General features: G+C 37.4%; 1 protein-coding gene and 1 pseudogene across 1 annotated transcript; both read right to left on the bottom strand.

Annotated features, from left to right (window-relative positions):
* Window positions 1-965: 965 nt before the first annotated feature.
* Window positions 966-2,247, bottom strand: LOC118850539 (S-formylglutathione hydrolase-like). The gene has a single exon (XM_036760003.1). The coding sequence runs from the start codon at window positions 2,130-2,132 to the stop codon at window positions 1,284-1,286; it is 849 nt and encodes a 282-aa protein (XP_036615898.1). The 5' UTR covers window positions 2,133-2,247; the 3' UTR covers window positions 966-1,283.
* Window positions 2,248-9,569: 7,322 nt separating this feature from the next.
* LOC118850958 lies at window positions 9,570-10,666 on the bottom strand (annotated as a pseudogene).
* Window positions 10,667-15,703: the final 5,037 nt, after the last annotated feature.

The raw sequence follows: 15,703 nt of genomic DNA on the forward strand, positions 1-15,703 counted from the left end.
GCTCCTGAGACATATCACACTGGTTTTTATTGGTTCCCCACTTTGGTAGAAGGCTGTACCATTATCTGATTTCTAAATTTCAACTACTCCTAAGTAGATAGCACAATTCTACACTTCTATTGTTGGCTTCTTTTAAATCTAGTCTTCCCTGTCTCTTGCCCCATATTAAACTTTTCCTCAAAGCTTTCTTTTAGTCTTTTTTAGCTAGCACTAAACAATATCTATTGGGCTTGGCTTGGGAAAGTGTATGATCCGAAATGTGATTCCTGCCACTGGAAAAACTGGCTACTCTTAGAGTGGGAAAACAATTGACTTCAGAGTTATAGAGAAGTTAAGCTGTAAGTATACCTATTTGAACAAAAGATCACACAAAGGCTAACTTTCTGAATATAAATGCCAAATTTGAAGAGGACCATTAAAATTTAGAAATGTCAATATTCTTGGTGTTATCCTATTGAATATCACGGCCTATATGTTAGATATAACAATAGATCAGGTGCTGTTTGCCTCTTCATCTGCATTTATTTGTGGAGGTCCTATATTTATAAAGAAATTGCTTTCTTAATTTAATTTTCTCCCTATTAGCATAAAGTAATAGTTGCTTTTTACATCTTTAAGTCTGGTTTTATATTAAAGACTGATTCAAGAAGTTAGCATGATTTTTCAGGGATGAGCCACTCAAATACAACCCAACCATCATTTACTGTGTCATGGACCCCTTTGGCAGGCTGGTGAAACCTATGGAAGCCCTTCTCAAAACAATGGTCTTAAATGCACAAAATAAAATACATAGAAAATAAAAATAAAACACAAAGGAAATGAAAAGTTAGTGAAAATAAAGATGTGATTTCTTTTTCTTTCTTTTTTTTTGCATTAAGTCTCTTTATTCATTTACTTAGATATAATCCCATAATGTAGTTCTCTAAGAACTCATACACTCAATGACCAACAAATTTTACCATCCCCAAATACATCTGAATCACTGTATTCTTTACAGTCAACTGTGATCATTTACATAATCTGTGATCATTTAAACTTAATTTTACAAGGATTTCAAACTGCCCATAGGTTATGACATATCTTCTACCAGGGCACCTACAAGGAACAAAAAGGAATCAGATTGCTTGATTTTATTATATATTTATTCATAAGGTGGCAAGCCTTTGATAAAAATCATAAGTGAATGTTCATAGGCAGTAATTTTTCATGTGTAATTCTATCTTTTCAAGAGTTCAGTTTACATGGTAACTTTTATAATTGTGAGATTGCTTGTATATGCAGCTTTATGCGTTCAAGTATTTTGCATGATGTCTGATGTGATCATTAATAAAAGTTGCAATGAAGTAGTAGTTATGATCATATCCCTCTTGCAATCGAAAAACAACTGGAATTTTCCGTTCTGCACAGGCAGCTATAAAATTGTCAGGAAGTAACTGCCCATCTTTAAGGAACTGGTCATCTTTGCCTTGATCGATTAATATGTCCAACTGAGAATCTGGATAAGACTTCACAAGATGAGTAGCATCATATGCCTCCCACTTACTTTGATCTGATCCTAAATATCCACTGAAGGCCTTTTTCCCCCAAGGACAGAGGACTGCATTGCAGATTGGAGAGAATGCTGACACAGATTTGTATTTTCCAGGATTCTTCAGAGCACAAATCAGAGCTCCATGGCCTCCCATAGAACGGCCAAAAATAGATATCTTCTCTGGGTCAGCTGGAAAATTGGCATTTATCAGCTTGGGCAGCTCATCTATTACATAAGAGTACATCCTATAGTTGGTTTTCCAAGGTTCTTGGGTGGCATTCACATAAAAACCAGCACCAGTACCAAAGTCCCAGCTATCATCTTCTCCTTTAATATTACAGCCACGTGGACTGGTATCTGGTGCAACGACAATGAGGCCATGTTCTGCTGCAGCTTGGTGATAACCAGCTTTTGTGATAAAATTTTGTTCTGTGCAAGTTAAACCAGACAGCCAATAAAGTACAGGACATTTTCCAGTTTCTGCCTTTGGTGGCAAGTAGATTTCAAATTTCATTTTGCATTTTAGTTCCACACTGTCATGCTCATACACTTTCTGAAACCCCTCAAAGCACTTGTTGCTGGAAATCTGTTTCAAGGCCATAGTTTCTTTGCTATTCAGTTGCTACTGTTTTCCCACTCACTGACACAAGGTAACTGACAGAAGGTGTATGATCCTAGGTCGATGTATACGGCAATAAAGATGGCAAGGGGCGGGGAGAGAGCTGTGATTTCTTTTTCATCCAAATTTGTGGCAGCCTTGAAATTTATCCATGGACGCTTTGTGACTCTGTGGACCCCAGGTGAAGAACCCCAATCTATGGTATGTGGTGGCAGAGCAGGTCTAGCAGAAGAACCAATAGCCAAGGATTCATCAGGGGTGAGGGTCCAAGTGTATAACATTTATAATGTTTTATCCAGTTTGGGCAGACAGGATCCTTTCCACATTTCATACAGAATCTCAAGAAGCAGCCATATTCAACTTGGCTACTGCTTCTTCTAGATAGCTTAAGGTGAAATGGTTAAAATAGTTTAAAACTGATCATGTGCCTTATTACATGTTCTTTAAAAGGGAATTTGGAAACAACTGTGAAACATGATGCTAATTTTGTGTTATTTTGTGTGCCTGGAACTAGGGACTTATAATAGCGAACGATCCAGCTCTGGTGGGAGGAGTTTGTCTGGCACGGATCAGTGAGTTTAGCCTATTCCATAAAACCAGTCTTTAGAGATGAACAAAACTGTTATTACTTAACCTGATTGCCAAAAAAATGTTTAAGGAAGGAAGTAATTTCTTTTTATTGATGAAGGGTTCTCTACAAATAGACTCAGATTTGCATGGTGACCTTTTAAAATTGCCTCCCTAAAACCTTAAAAAAATACTCTAATCACTAATATTACTCATGTCTAAACCAAGCTATGTGTTTTAGGGTTCGAAGTTAAACTCAATAAAAATAGCAACAATAATCATAAACAGAGCATTGAATATATTAGAGTTTTAGGGTTCCGTTGTTTTCAGTTATTTTAGTTGCATCTGACTCTTTGTGACCCCATTTGGGGTTTTCTTGGCAAAGATAGCAGAGTGCTTTATGAGAACATTAAAAGTATGATCAACCAGTGCTGAAGTTCTTATACTATGTGCTAGGTTCTGTGCTAGGTGCTGGGCATACAAAGAAAGGGAGAAAAACAGTCCTTACCCTCTAAAGAAACCTTATTCATGTCAATCTGGATAACTTTTAAGATGCTGTAACTTGCTCAAGATACTGGAAATCAAGGCAACTGTTCCTTGTGAGCACATAGAAATATGACCTTTAGAAAGTCATTTTACTTTCAGGTTTCTTCCAAGTTCTTCATGCCTTTGCACGGAATACTACATATGCCTAGAATCCTTTCCCTTATCACCTCTGCCTATTAGAATCCTTAGCTTCCTTCAAGAGTGAACTAAGGTGCCACCTCTGATAGGAAGTCTCTCTGATCCTTGCTATTCCTCAAACAAGATACTCCATCTCTTTGCTTTGGGTATTTTCACAAACTGTCTCCCTGGTCTGGAATGCTCTCCCTCCTCTTCTCTGTTTGCTAACTTCCTTCAAGTTTCATCTAAAATCCAACTCACCCACTGAAAGCCCTTCCTGATCTCTCTTGATTCTAATTCTCTCTCTCATGATCATCTCCTATTTATCCTATATATCACTTGTTTGTGCATGTTGCCTCCCCCATAAGATTACACTCTCCTTCAGTGCAGGGACTGTCTTTTGACTTTCTACATATCCCCACTGCTTAGCATTGTGTCTGGAACAGAGCAGGTGCTTAATAAATGCATATTAACTGATTGATTCTTCTAGTTATTTGTTCTCTCTTCTATCCTTTAAATTATATTGTATTTACTTATATGTGTAAACATTATATGCCTACTTCCTAGGTGGAGCCAAGGTGGTGGTGTAAAAACAGGGACTCACCTGAGCTCTCCTAAATTCCTCTCCAAACAACTTCAAAATAATGTCACAAAATGAATTCTGGAGGAACCAACAAAAGGATGGAATTAAACAATTTTCCATTTCAAGATGAGTTACAGTGTCAATAGTAAAGGTAGTGACAATGGAATGCATTCCAGTACACGATATACCCTGGAAAGTCATCAATAGGCTTTGGGGACAACTGAATCAGAGGAGTAACTTCTGGAACTCTCAGTCCACAGACAGTAGATGGTTAGTTAAGTGGTTAGGGAACCCTTTTACTGGAGTTGGGGATAGGATTCTGTTGCATTGCCTATATATGGATCCAGGAAGTAGGCCTAGGTTGTAGTCCTAAGGTAAGGAAGAGCACTAGCACACTAGAGTTCATAGACACAGGAGAGCAGAGACCTTGGTCACAGTCCAGGGTGGAAAAGAGTCCTTCAGTTTGCTCACAGATCATAGCACAGGCCGGGAAAGTAGTGACTATGCCTCTCCTGAGATCATATCACCTTGGAAAATTTATAGACCCCCAGAACTAGTTCTGAAAACAGCAGCTCAGAAAACCTGAAGCTTGGGACAATGTCCCCTCCACCCCAGGAGATGAACTCAACTTTAACATAAAATTAAAAGTTGAGAAAGAGGCTGGAAAATTATCAAACAACAGAAAAGAGAACCTGACCATAGAAAATTACCTTGGTGATGGGGAAGATCAAAACACAAACTCAAAAAAGGACAACAAAGTCAAAATTCCTACATCTAAAACTTCAAAGAAAAATGTGAATTGTTCTCAGGCCCCAATAGAATTTAGGAAGAACCCCCAAAAGATTTTAAAAATCAAATAAAAGATATAGATTGGGATTGGAAATGAAAGTGATACAAGAAAATAATGGAAAAAAGAGTCAACAACTTGGTAAAGAAAGCACCAAAAATGGAAAAAAGATGTACAAAAATTTACTGAAGAAAAAAATCTTTAAAAATTAGAATTGGCCAAATGGAAGCTAATAACTCCATGAGGCACCAAGAAACAATAACACAAAATCAAAAGAATGAAAAAATAGAAGAAAATGTGAAATATCTCATTGGAAAACAACTGAAATTGAAAATAGATCAAGAAGGGGTAATTTGAGAATCATTGGTACCTGAAAGCCACAATTAAAAAACAAGCTTAGACATCACATTCCAAGAAATTATAAAGAATAACTTCCCTGATATCCTAGAATCAGAGGGTAAAATAGAAATTGAAAGAATCCACCAATCACCTCCTGAAGAAGATCCCAAAATAAAAACACTCAGAATATTATAGCCAAATTTCAGAACTCTCAGGTCAAGGAGAAAAATATTGCAAATAACCAGAAAGAAACAATTCAAATATTGTGGAACCATAGTCAGGATAATACAGGATTTAGCAACTTCTACATTAAAGGAGCAGAGGGTTTGGAATATGATATTCCAGAGGGCAAAGAAGCTAGGATTACAACCATGAATCAACTATCCTGCAAAGTGTATAATCCTCTGGGGGAAAAATGGAATGAAAAATGGAAAAATGGAAAAATTTAATGAAATACATGACTTTCAGACATTCCTGATAAAAAGACCAGAGATGAATAGAAAATCTGACTTTCAAATACAAGAGTCAAGAGAAGCATAAAAAGGTACATAGGAAAGAGAAGTCATAAGGGATTCCACAAGGTTAAAGTTAAACTGTTTACATTCTTAAATGAGAAGATGATATTTGTCCTCCTAAGGACATCATCATTATTAAGGCAGTTAGAAGGAGTATATATGGAAAGAAGACATGGGTGTGAGTTGACTATGTTGGGATGACATTAAAAAACAAAAAAAAAATTAAGGGGTGAGAAAGAAGGATGTACTGAGAGAAGGGGGAAGGGAGAGGTAGAATCAGGGGTAAATCATCTCACAAAAAAGAGGCATGAAAGAGCTTTTTTTCAGAAGAGGGGAAGAAGTGTGGTGGTAGCTGGCAATGCTTGAATCTTACTCTCATCAGAATTGGCTGAAAGAGAGAATAACATTGCACATTCAATTGTGTATAGAAATCTATCTTACCCTACAAGGAAGTAGGAGGGGAGGGAGATAAAAGAAGGGAGAAGATGATAAAGTTGAGGGTATATTGTGGGAGGTGGTGGTCAGAAGCAAAATACTTTTGAGGAGAGAGGGTGAAAATGGAGAGGAAGAGAAGGATAAACAGGGGAAACAGGATGGAGGGAAATACGTGGTTGGTAATCATAGTTGTGAATGTGAATAGGATGAACTCACCCATAAAAGAGAAGTGGAGAGTAGAGTACATTAATAGCCAGAATCTTACAATATGTTCTTTACAAAAAATACACTTGAAGCAGAGAGACACATAGAGCAAAACTAAGGGGCTAGAGCATAATCTATTATGTTTTAGCTGAAGTAAAAAAAAGCAGGGAGGGGTAGCATTCAAATCTCAGACAAAACAAAAGCAAAAATAGATCTAATTAAAAGAGGTAAGGTAGGAAAAGACATCTTGCTAAAAGGTATAAGAGATAATGAAATAATATCAATACCAAACATATACGTACCAAATGGTACAGCATCCAAATTCTTATAGGAAAAGTTAAATGAAAGACAGGAGGAAATAGACAGCAAATCTATAACAGTGTGGGATCTCAACTTTCCTCCCAATGCCAGAGAAGCTGCGCACACATGAGATGTCACTATCTAGCTTCATTATGCAGATTTTCCTTGGCTTTGTGGTTATTTATGTCTTTCAGAATGCTCAGCATTTCTTTATTGAACAGATAACAGGAAACATTATTGTCACCTTCCTTAAATAAAAAAAACAGTTCTGTAGGTGTAATGTTCAATTTCAGGGGACAAATTTTAGGAGGGATGCTGACAAGCAAGAGTGCATCCAAAGGAAGATGGACAGGGGACTGGAAATAATGGATAATGTGAAGATCAACTGAAGGAAGTGGAGGTGTTTCACACAGAGAGGAGAAGATTTAGGGTAGGTAGGATTTTTGCCTTCAGATGTTAGAAGGGTTATTCTGGAATAGATTTTAGGCCTTACCTTACCTGGCCACTGAGGGCAGCACTAGGACCAATATGATAAAACTATAGAGAGCCAGATTTTAGCTCTCTATATGGAAGCACATCCACATAATTAGAACTGTGTTAAAGTGGAAATAGCTGCTTAAGGAGATAATAAATTCCCTGTCGCTAGAGTTCTTCAGGTAGAGGCTGAATGACCACTTGAAATGAATTTCACAGGAGATTCATGCTTCAGGAATGGACATTGGACAAGATGACCTCGAAGGTCCTTTATAATTTGGAGACTAAGATTTACCTCTGAAAATTGCCTGTCATTGTCCACAGATGTGAGCCATTACCTTCAACAGGATCACAAACATGGCAATAAATAGCAATTTACAACAGTCCTTTAGACTCCCAGCCTTTAGATTTCCTTTCTCTTTTTTTTTACTGGCTTCCCCTTTTCTATCTATCTCTTAGAGTCACGGAATCACAAAATGTTAAGTGGAAGCTAGAAAAAGGGAAATAGGAGATCACTGTGTGCACATCCTCTCTCCCGCTCTGATTTTACTGATGAGAAAACCAAAGACTAGGAAGTGACATGTTCAAGGTTACACAGCTAGTAAATGTCAGAGATGGAACTAGATTCGCAGGTCTCCTGAGGACCAGGCCATTGTTCTTTCTACTACATTCCATTTTGCCTCTCATCTTCTTGTCTTTTCACATGATTGAAATTCATGTTCTAGCACCATCAATTTCCCCCTTTACATCTTGCCCTGCTGAAATGGAGAATGACAGTGGGAGAACCATAAAAGACCTTGTTGCTTTTAGTCCCACTCATCAGGAGCATCAGAGATGCAATACTGCAAAATGTCAGGCAGCCCTTATGTATTACGATAGATCAGAAAAGCCTCCAGGGCCCAGAAAAACATATTTTATAACAAAGCCATTATATGAATAAAGTGTAAGAAAAAAAAAGGTGGATGTATAAATTGGAAACTGCTCCAGATTGTAAGGTAATGGATTGAGATTACTTATACAATTATATGACACAAATCAAACTTCCCTCCTGTGATTTTCATTACAGGAAATGTCTGTATGCATGTGTCCTATTCACAGACACTATGGTTTCAGGACCAAAACTCAGAATCAGATGATGTTATCTACTAGCACAACTTGGCTGTTAGGCTCTGGTTTTTTTTAATTTGTTTTTTTTGGGGGTTCAACCATGAAATAAAGCTCAGCAGCGAAGAGAAATTTAGCTCCAAATGAAAAAAAAATGCCATTTTAAAAAAAAACAATGATAATAAATCCCTAGCTTATGTGTGCCTGGACATTTTCTTCATTCTCTATGTTTCTTTCCCTCAGTCATCTCATCAATTCCAGTGGTTTCAGATATCTTCTCTAAGCAGAAGACTCTCAAATTCACTTTTTTCAGTTGCTATTCAATCATTGAGTCATGTTCAATTCTTCAAAACCCCATCCATGGACTACAGCATGCCAGGCCTTTCTATCCTCCATTATCTCTCAAAGTCTGTCCAAGTTCATGTCCATTGCTTCTATGTCACAATTTATCTGTCACATCCTCTGCCATTCCTTTTCCCTTTTGACTTCAATCTTTCCTAACCTCAGGGTCTTTAGGGGCAGCTAGGTGGTGCAGTGAGTAGAGCACTGGTCCTGGAGTCAGGAGGACCTGAGTTCAAATCTGGCCTCAGACATGACATACTTTCTACCTGTGTCATCTTGGGCAAGTCACTTAACCCCAATTGCCCTGCCTTCCCCCCTCTAAAAAAAAAGAGAAAAACATCAGAGTCTTTTCCAATGAATCCTGTCTTCTCATTATGTGGCCAAAGTATTTAAGCTTCAGCATTTGACATTCCAGTTAATACTCCAAATTAATTTTAAGTACTAATGATTTGATCTCCTTGCTGGCAAAAGAACTCTCAAAAGTTTCCCCCAGAACCACACTTTGAAAGTGTTGATTCTGTGCTACCCAGCTTTCCTTACAATCCAATTTTCACAGCCATACATTGCTACTGGAAAAACAAAACAAAACAAATTTTTGTCTATCTAGACCTTTATTAGCAATGTCATGTCTCTGCTTTCTAGTATGCTATCCAGATTTGACAAAGCTTTCCTTCCAAGGAGCAAGATTCTTTTAATTTCATGGCTGCAGTCACCATCTGCGGTCATCTTTAAACCCAAGAATATAAAATTTGATATTGCTTCCAGTTCTTCTCCCTCTACTTGCTAGGAAGTGATGGAAAAGTTGGTAAGATCTTAGTTTTTTTTTTTTGAAGTTTAGCTTCAAGCCAGCTTTTACACTTTCCTCTTTCACCTTCATCAAGAGGCTTCTTAATTCTGCTTTACTTTTTGCCATCAGAGTGGTATCACCTACATATCTGAAATGGTTCCTTTTTCTCCCAGCAACCTTAATTATGGCTTTTGCTTCATCCAGCCTGGCATTTTGCATGATATACTGTGCATTTAAGTTGATTAAATAAGGTGACAATATATAGCCTTCTCATACTCCTTTTCCAATCTTACAACAATCAACTGTTCCATGTTTGGTACTAACTGTTGCTCCTTGACCTGCATACAGGTTCCTCAGGAGACAAGGATGCTTGTCTAGTACTGTAATCTCTTTGAAGACTTACCATGTTTTGTTTTGATCCCACACAGGAAAAGGTTTTAGTGTAGTCAGTGAAGCAGTAGAATTTTTTTTTCTGGAACTCTCTTGCTTTCTCTAAAATCCAGAAGAAGTTGGCAATTTCATCTCTAGTTCCTCTGCCTCTTTGAAAACCAGCCTAACTCAGTTCACATATTGCTGAAGCCTAGCTTGTAGAATCTTAAGCCTAACCTAGCTGGCATGTGAAATGAGCGCAATTGTTTGGTAATTTGAATATTTTTTGGCATTATCCTTCTTTAGGATTAGAATGCAAACTGATCTTTTCCAATTCAAGGGCTACTATAGAGTTTTCCAAATTTGCTGGCAAATTTAGTGCAGCACTTTAACAGCATCATCTTTTAGGAGTTCAAAAACTTCAGGTGGTATTCCATCACCTTCACTAGCCTTATTGTTAACAGTGTATTCTAAGGCCAACATGACTTCATTCTCTAAGATGTACTGGTGATGTTAAGAACTTTCTTGTCTAGCTCTTCTGTGCATTCTTGCCACTTCTTATTAATTTTTTCTACTTCTGGTAAATCCCTACCACTTTTTTTATCATGCCCACTTTTCCATGAAACATTCTTATGATATCTCTAAATGTTTTGAAGGTATCTCTTGTCTTTCCCATTCTACTGTTTTCATATATATATATATATATATATATATATATGTATACACATATGTGTATATATTTGCATTGCCCATTTAAGAAAACCTCATCTTTCCTTGCTATTCTCTGAAATTCTGCATTCAGTCAGGCATATCTTTCCCTTTCCCTTTCCTTCTTTCCTCAGGTATTTGTAAAGCCTTATCAGGCCACCATTTTACTTTCTTAATCTTCTTTTTCTTTGGGATGTTTTTTGTTGCTGCCTCCTGTACAATGCTGTGAACCTCTATCCATAGTCCTTCAGACACTCCATGTACCAGATCTAATCTCTTAAATCTATTCGTCACTTCCACTTCATATTCATAAGGAATGTTATTTAGGTTATACCACATGGTCTGATGGTTTCCCCTACTTTAGTTAGTCAAAATTTTGCAACAAGAAGCGCATGATCTGAGCTATACTCAGCACTAAATCTTGTCTTAACTGACTGCACAGCGCGTCTCCAACTTTGGCTGCAAAGTATATAATCAATTTGATTTTGATATTAACCATCTAGTGATGACCATGTGTAGAGTTGCCTTTTGGGTTGTTGAAAAAGAGTGCTTGCTATAACCAGAGTTATGTTTCACAAAACTCAGTCTCTGCCCTGTTTCATTTTGTGCCCCAAAGCCAAAATTAACTGCTATCCCAATTATCTTTTTGATTTCCTACTTTAGCATTCTAATCCCCCATGATAACTGTGACATCTTTTTTGGGGGGAGGGGGCATTATTTCTAGAAGATGTTGTAAGTCTTCATAGAACTAATCAACTCTGGCCTCTTTGACATCAGTGTTTGGAGCACGGACTTGTATTACTATGATGTTGAATGTGATATTGTTGCTTTGAATTCAAATAGATTTAATTTTGTCATTTTTGAGATTTTATTCCAATACTACTTTTCTCACCCTTTTACTAACTATGAGAGCCTCTCCATTTTTTTCTAAGGGATTCTTGTTTATAGCAGTACATGTAGTGATCACCTGAATTAAATTCACCCATTCCCATCCATTTGTTTACTGATACCCAAGATGTTGATGTTTAATCTTTCCATCTCCTGTTTGACCATGCCCAGTTTAGCTGTGTTCGTAGATCTTACATTCCAAGTTTCTATACAATACTGATCTTTATAGCACTGAACTCTCCTTTTATCACCAGAGGCATCTGTAGCCAAGCTTCCTTTTGGCCAGTTGCTGTATTAGTACTGGAGGTACTTGTAGTTGCTCTCCACTTTTCCCCAGTAGTGTGTTGGACACTTTCCTACCTGAGGGGTTCATCTACTGGTGTCATATCCTTTATCATTTTAATTCTATCCATGTGGTTTTCTTGGCAGTTACTGGAGTAGTGTGCCATTTCCTTCTCCAGTGGATCACCTTTTGTCAGAACTCTCTACTTTGATCTGTCTGTTTTGGGTAACTCTGCACAGCATAGCTCATCATTTCATTGAGCTATGCAAGCTCCTCTGACAGAACAAGGCAGTGATCCAGCCTCAAATCTACATTGCTATTTCTAATTCCTCTCCTCAATTTTAGTCCTTTATTGCCAACTATCTCCTGAACATCTCTATCTGAATATCCCTCAATATCTCAAATGCAAATGTTCAAAACAGAGCTTGTTACTTTCCCCCTTAAACTCGCATTTTCTCTGAACTTTCCCATTTCCCATTTTTACTACCTTGGTTAGGCAGATTCATAAGCTCAAGCTCATCAGCTCATCCCTGGCTCTCCTCTCTTCCTCAACATACATCTAATGAGTGACCAAACAGTGTCAATTCTACTCCTACAACTTCTTTCATAACCATTCCCTTCTCTCTACTCACATGAGTACCACCCTAACTCTGGAACTTTTCACCTCCACTGCCTGGACTGTTATTACAATATGTTCCCAATTTTTCCTGATCTTGGTCCCTCTCCTATCAGCCTTTCAAATAAGTGCTAAAACAATTCCCCTACAGCATAATTCTGACCACATCACTCTCTTGCTCAAAATATCTCTAGAAGAAAACGCGATCCTTTTAGCTTGGCATTTCAGACCCTCCATAAATGTGTTCCAAATGACTTCTGCAGACTTATTTCACATTGCTCCCCAGTTTATCCACTCTGGTCCACTGATCTATCATCTGTTCTCCAAATTCAACATTCTCTTTCCTGTCTCTGCATTGGTACCAGTCATCTCCCACTTGAGGATGGCACTTATTACTTATTTTCATTTTTCTTCCTTTAAGACTCAGCTCTGGTTTCATGACTTTTGTGAAGTTTTTCAGGGTCTTTTGAGTTGTGAGTGCTATCTCCCTCCTTGGATTGCTTTGTGCTTTTTTGTTTGTATATGTAATATACTTGTCACGAGTATACAAGGTAATGTTTTTGGCCATATATATATATACATATATGTATATATGTACATATATATATGTGTATGTGTGTGCGTGTGTATACACACAGATACTTGTATACAGCTTAACATGCTGCTTTGCATAGGGGAGTTACTTAAATATTTATGGTTGAATATAATGATGTTCATTAGAACAAACAGGAGCAGACTATTACTAAATGATTCCCAAATTATGTAAGAGGAAGAAATCTCAAAGGCACCTCCTTTTTTAAAAATTTCTCTTTGATTTAATAATGCATTGATAACTTTTTCCACTAGTAGGTAAAGATCTTTTCAGACGTCAAAGAATTAATAAATTACCAGTGTATAAAAGAAGAAACACGCAGATATTAAAGACTTTTAAAAATTGTCAAGGACCAAGATTCCATTTTTCAGATGAAATTGTCCTTTTGTAGTCAAATCAAAGGGGGAAAAAGGATTGCACACCAAGAATCAAACTTGTTGAGGATTTCACCACCTTTAAAGATTAAGTGAGATGAAAAAAGAAGGAAAAGTTTGAACTGCCACAGCATGGTGTTGTGTGCGATGCTAATGTCAGGGAGTGAGTGGATATTGGCATAATCTGGCTTTTGAAAGTAATTATCCCCCACAGTCTGGCAGCCACCCGGGGTACAGCCGCTTTGAAACATGTTGCATTCTGACCTTTTCACAACCTAAGGGACTCCAGACAAAGAACAAAGGCTTTAAAATTCAGACTGGAAGATGCACTAACCAAGTAATGAATTGATTCTAAAGGAACCAATCTAACATTTCACCTCTGCCAAACATTATGGGAGGTTTATGGGTATTTATCGTTTCTGAAACAGAAGGACATTTATGTACAGATGCATGAGAATAAATTTCAAGTACATTTGGTGTGGAGGAAATGCAGTTTTATTACTGATTTCAATCCACTTTACCTTCTCAGTCTTCCAACATCCTTCTCAAACAGTAAACCATACTTACAATTGTCATGTAATACCTCAAAATTTGGAGGAAAGAGTACTTTTGTTAATGTCATTTTTAGCATACTATTTAAAAAAAAGAACCTGAGGATTCATTGATGCTTTTCCTCTTCCGCTGATTTCTCTTTTGCCACAAATGAATCTTCCTTCTTGGAGCCATAAGTTAGAGTTGAGTGGACAGAAAAGGTGGATAGGCAGCCCTGAAAAGCACTTGGTAGGCCCTCACACCGGAGTTGCTAGTTCTCCTCCTCATCCATTTGTTCTCAAATGTCACTTTCTGCAGGAGGCCTTCTATTCTCTCCCATGCCCCCAATTCTACAGCCTTTCTAAAGTTACTTACATTTACTGTCTGTGTACCATGCATGTATTTGTTTATGGATATGTTGTCTACTTCATTCAACTCTAAGGTCCTTTATCTGTGGCATTTACCAAATAGCATTGGACACCAAGCATTCAATATGTGTTTGCTTGATTAACTGCAAAAGACACTTAACTCTATATAATTGAGAATACCTGAGTGCTACCATCAGCTAATATAAAATGAATGAACCACAGTAAGAGGGGAAAACACCCTAGTACTCACCTAATATTTAATTCCTAAAGGAATTAAACTCTTTCCTCACTCCTGTTTGGTAACATTTAAACTTCACAAAATTTAACTTTGAAGTGAAGTGAGAATTCCCTCCACTCTCATTTCACACCTTTTGAAAGATATTAGAAACTGTCCCACTGTGTATTTAACAACAAAAAAATCAGAGTGCGAAGAGAGATTCCACAGGAGAAATTCAAAAGGTGAGAGACCAGACCCTCACTAGCCACCATGAAGCATCAAATCCCATTAAGGATTATTCTGATTCGACAGTAATGTGGTCCCCCCTACAGACTATATATTTGGGGTGTGACTTTCACTCTTCTAATCATCTGCATGTCCTTTTTGTTATTGCACATATATTAGCTATGTGGTTTTTGCAAGTGTGTTCTTCACAAATCATTGCCTTTTTTTTAAGAATAAGCTTCTTGTCACAGCAATAACATCCAAGAGGAGAAATAAGATTTACTAAAATAAAAAAGTACCATCCACTTAAAATGGCAAGAAAATGAATTTCATCTACACCTATGTTTTAAGATGCAACATTTTGCTTTTGGGGGCTTTTATTTCACACAAGAAAGGGAATGCAGTATGGTGGGTGGATTTCTGGCCTTGCATTCAGGAAGACCAGAGCTGAGCTAGCATCTCTGATGATGACACCTGTGTGACCTTTAGAAAATCATTTAACTTCTCTATAAAATCTAGTGGTTCTGAATTACCTCCAGAATAAAAAATTCTCTGAATGATTTTTCAAGTTCTTCATAACCTAGACCATTTCTACATTTTCAGTCTTCTTACAGTTTATTGCTCTCTGTGTACTTTATGATCCGAAGATACTGATTTTTTTTGTTCTGCATATACAATACTCCATTTCCTGACTTAGTGTATATGCACTGGCATCCCTAAGCCTGGAATGCTCTTCCTGTTGGGTTTTAAGACCTAGATCCTACATTCTACCGGAAGCCTTGCCCTTCCCTCTTCCTTTCTCTCTCCCAAATCCATTCCATCTGCGATTACTTTCCATTTACACTGTATATATGTTTTATGCACATAATTATTTTCATAATGTCTCTTCCACTAGAACGCAAACTCCTTTAGGGCAGGAACTATGCTTTTGCCTTTCTTAGTATTTTTATCTCTTCAAAAGTGCTTGGCATATAGTAAATGCTTGATGCTTATTGACCAAGTACTCCAGGCAATTAAGACTAACAATTATAGTTTTGTTGGTCTTCACTGGTGGTCAGAATTTCCACTCTGGGAGTTCCCTACACTGACAAAATCACAGGTTTGTACCAAAAAAAGAAAGACAGAGCTATATTTTCCAGAGTTCCCTGGTTGCTGTAGGTGATCCTCTTCTAACCTCCCATTTAAAAAATTTGATACAACTAGATAAATGGAAGCTTCTCCTGGGTGCCATATGTAATAACATCTGTACTTCTTATGTCCCTGTACTTCCGGGGTTGTTTGT

Source organism: Trichosurus vulpecula, chromosome 5 (assembly GCF_011100635.1).
Source record: "Trichosurus vulpecula isolate mTriVul1 chromosome 5, mTriVul1.pri, whole genome shotgun sequence".
Taxonomy (NCBI): Eukaryota; Metazoa; Chordata; class Mammalia; order Diprotodontia; family Phalangeridae; genus Trichosurus; species Trichosurus vulpecula.

What these genes read in the sequence shown, in the direction of transcription:
- LOC118850539 (XM_036760003.1), bottom strand. Translation starts at nt 2,132, where the DNA reads ATGGCCTTGAAACAGATTTCCAGCAACAAGTGCTTTGAGGGGTTTCAG.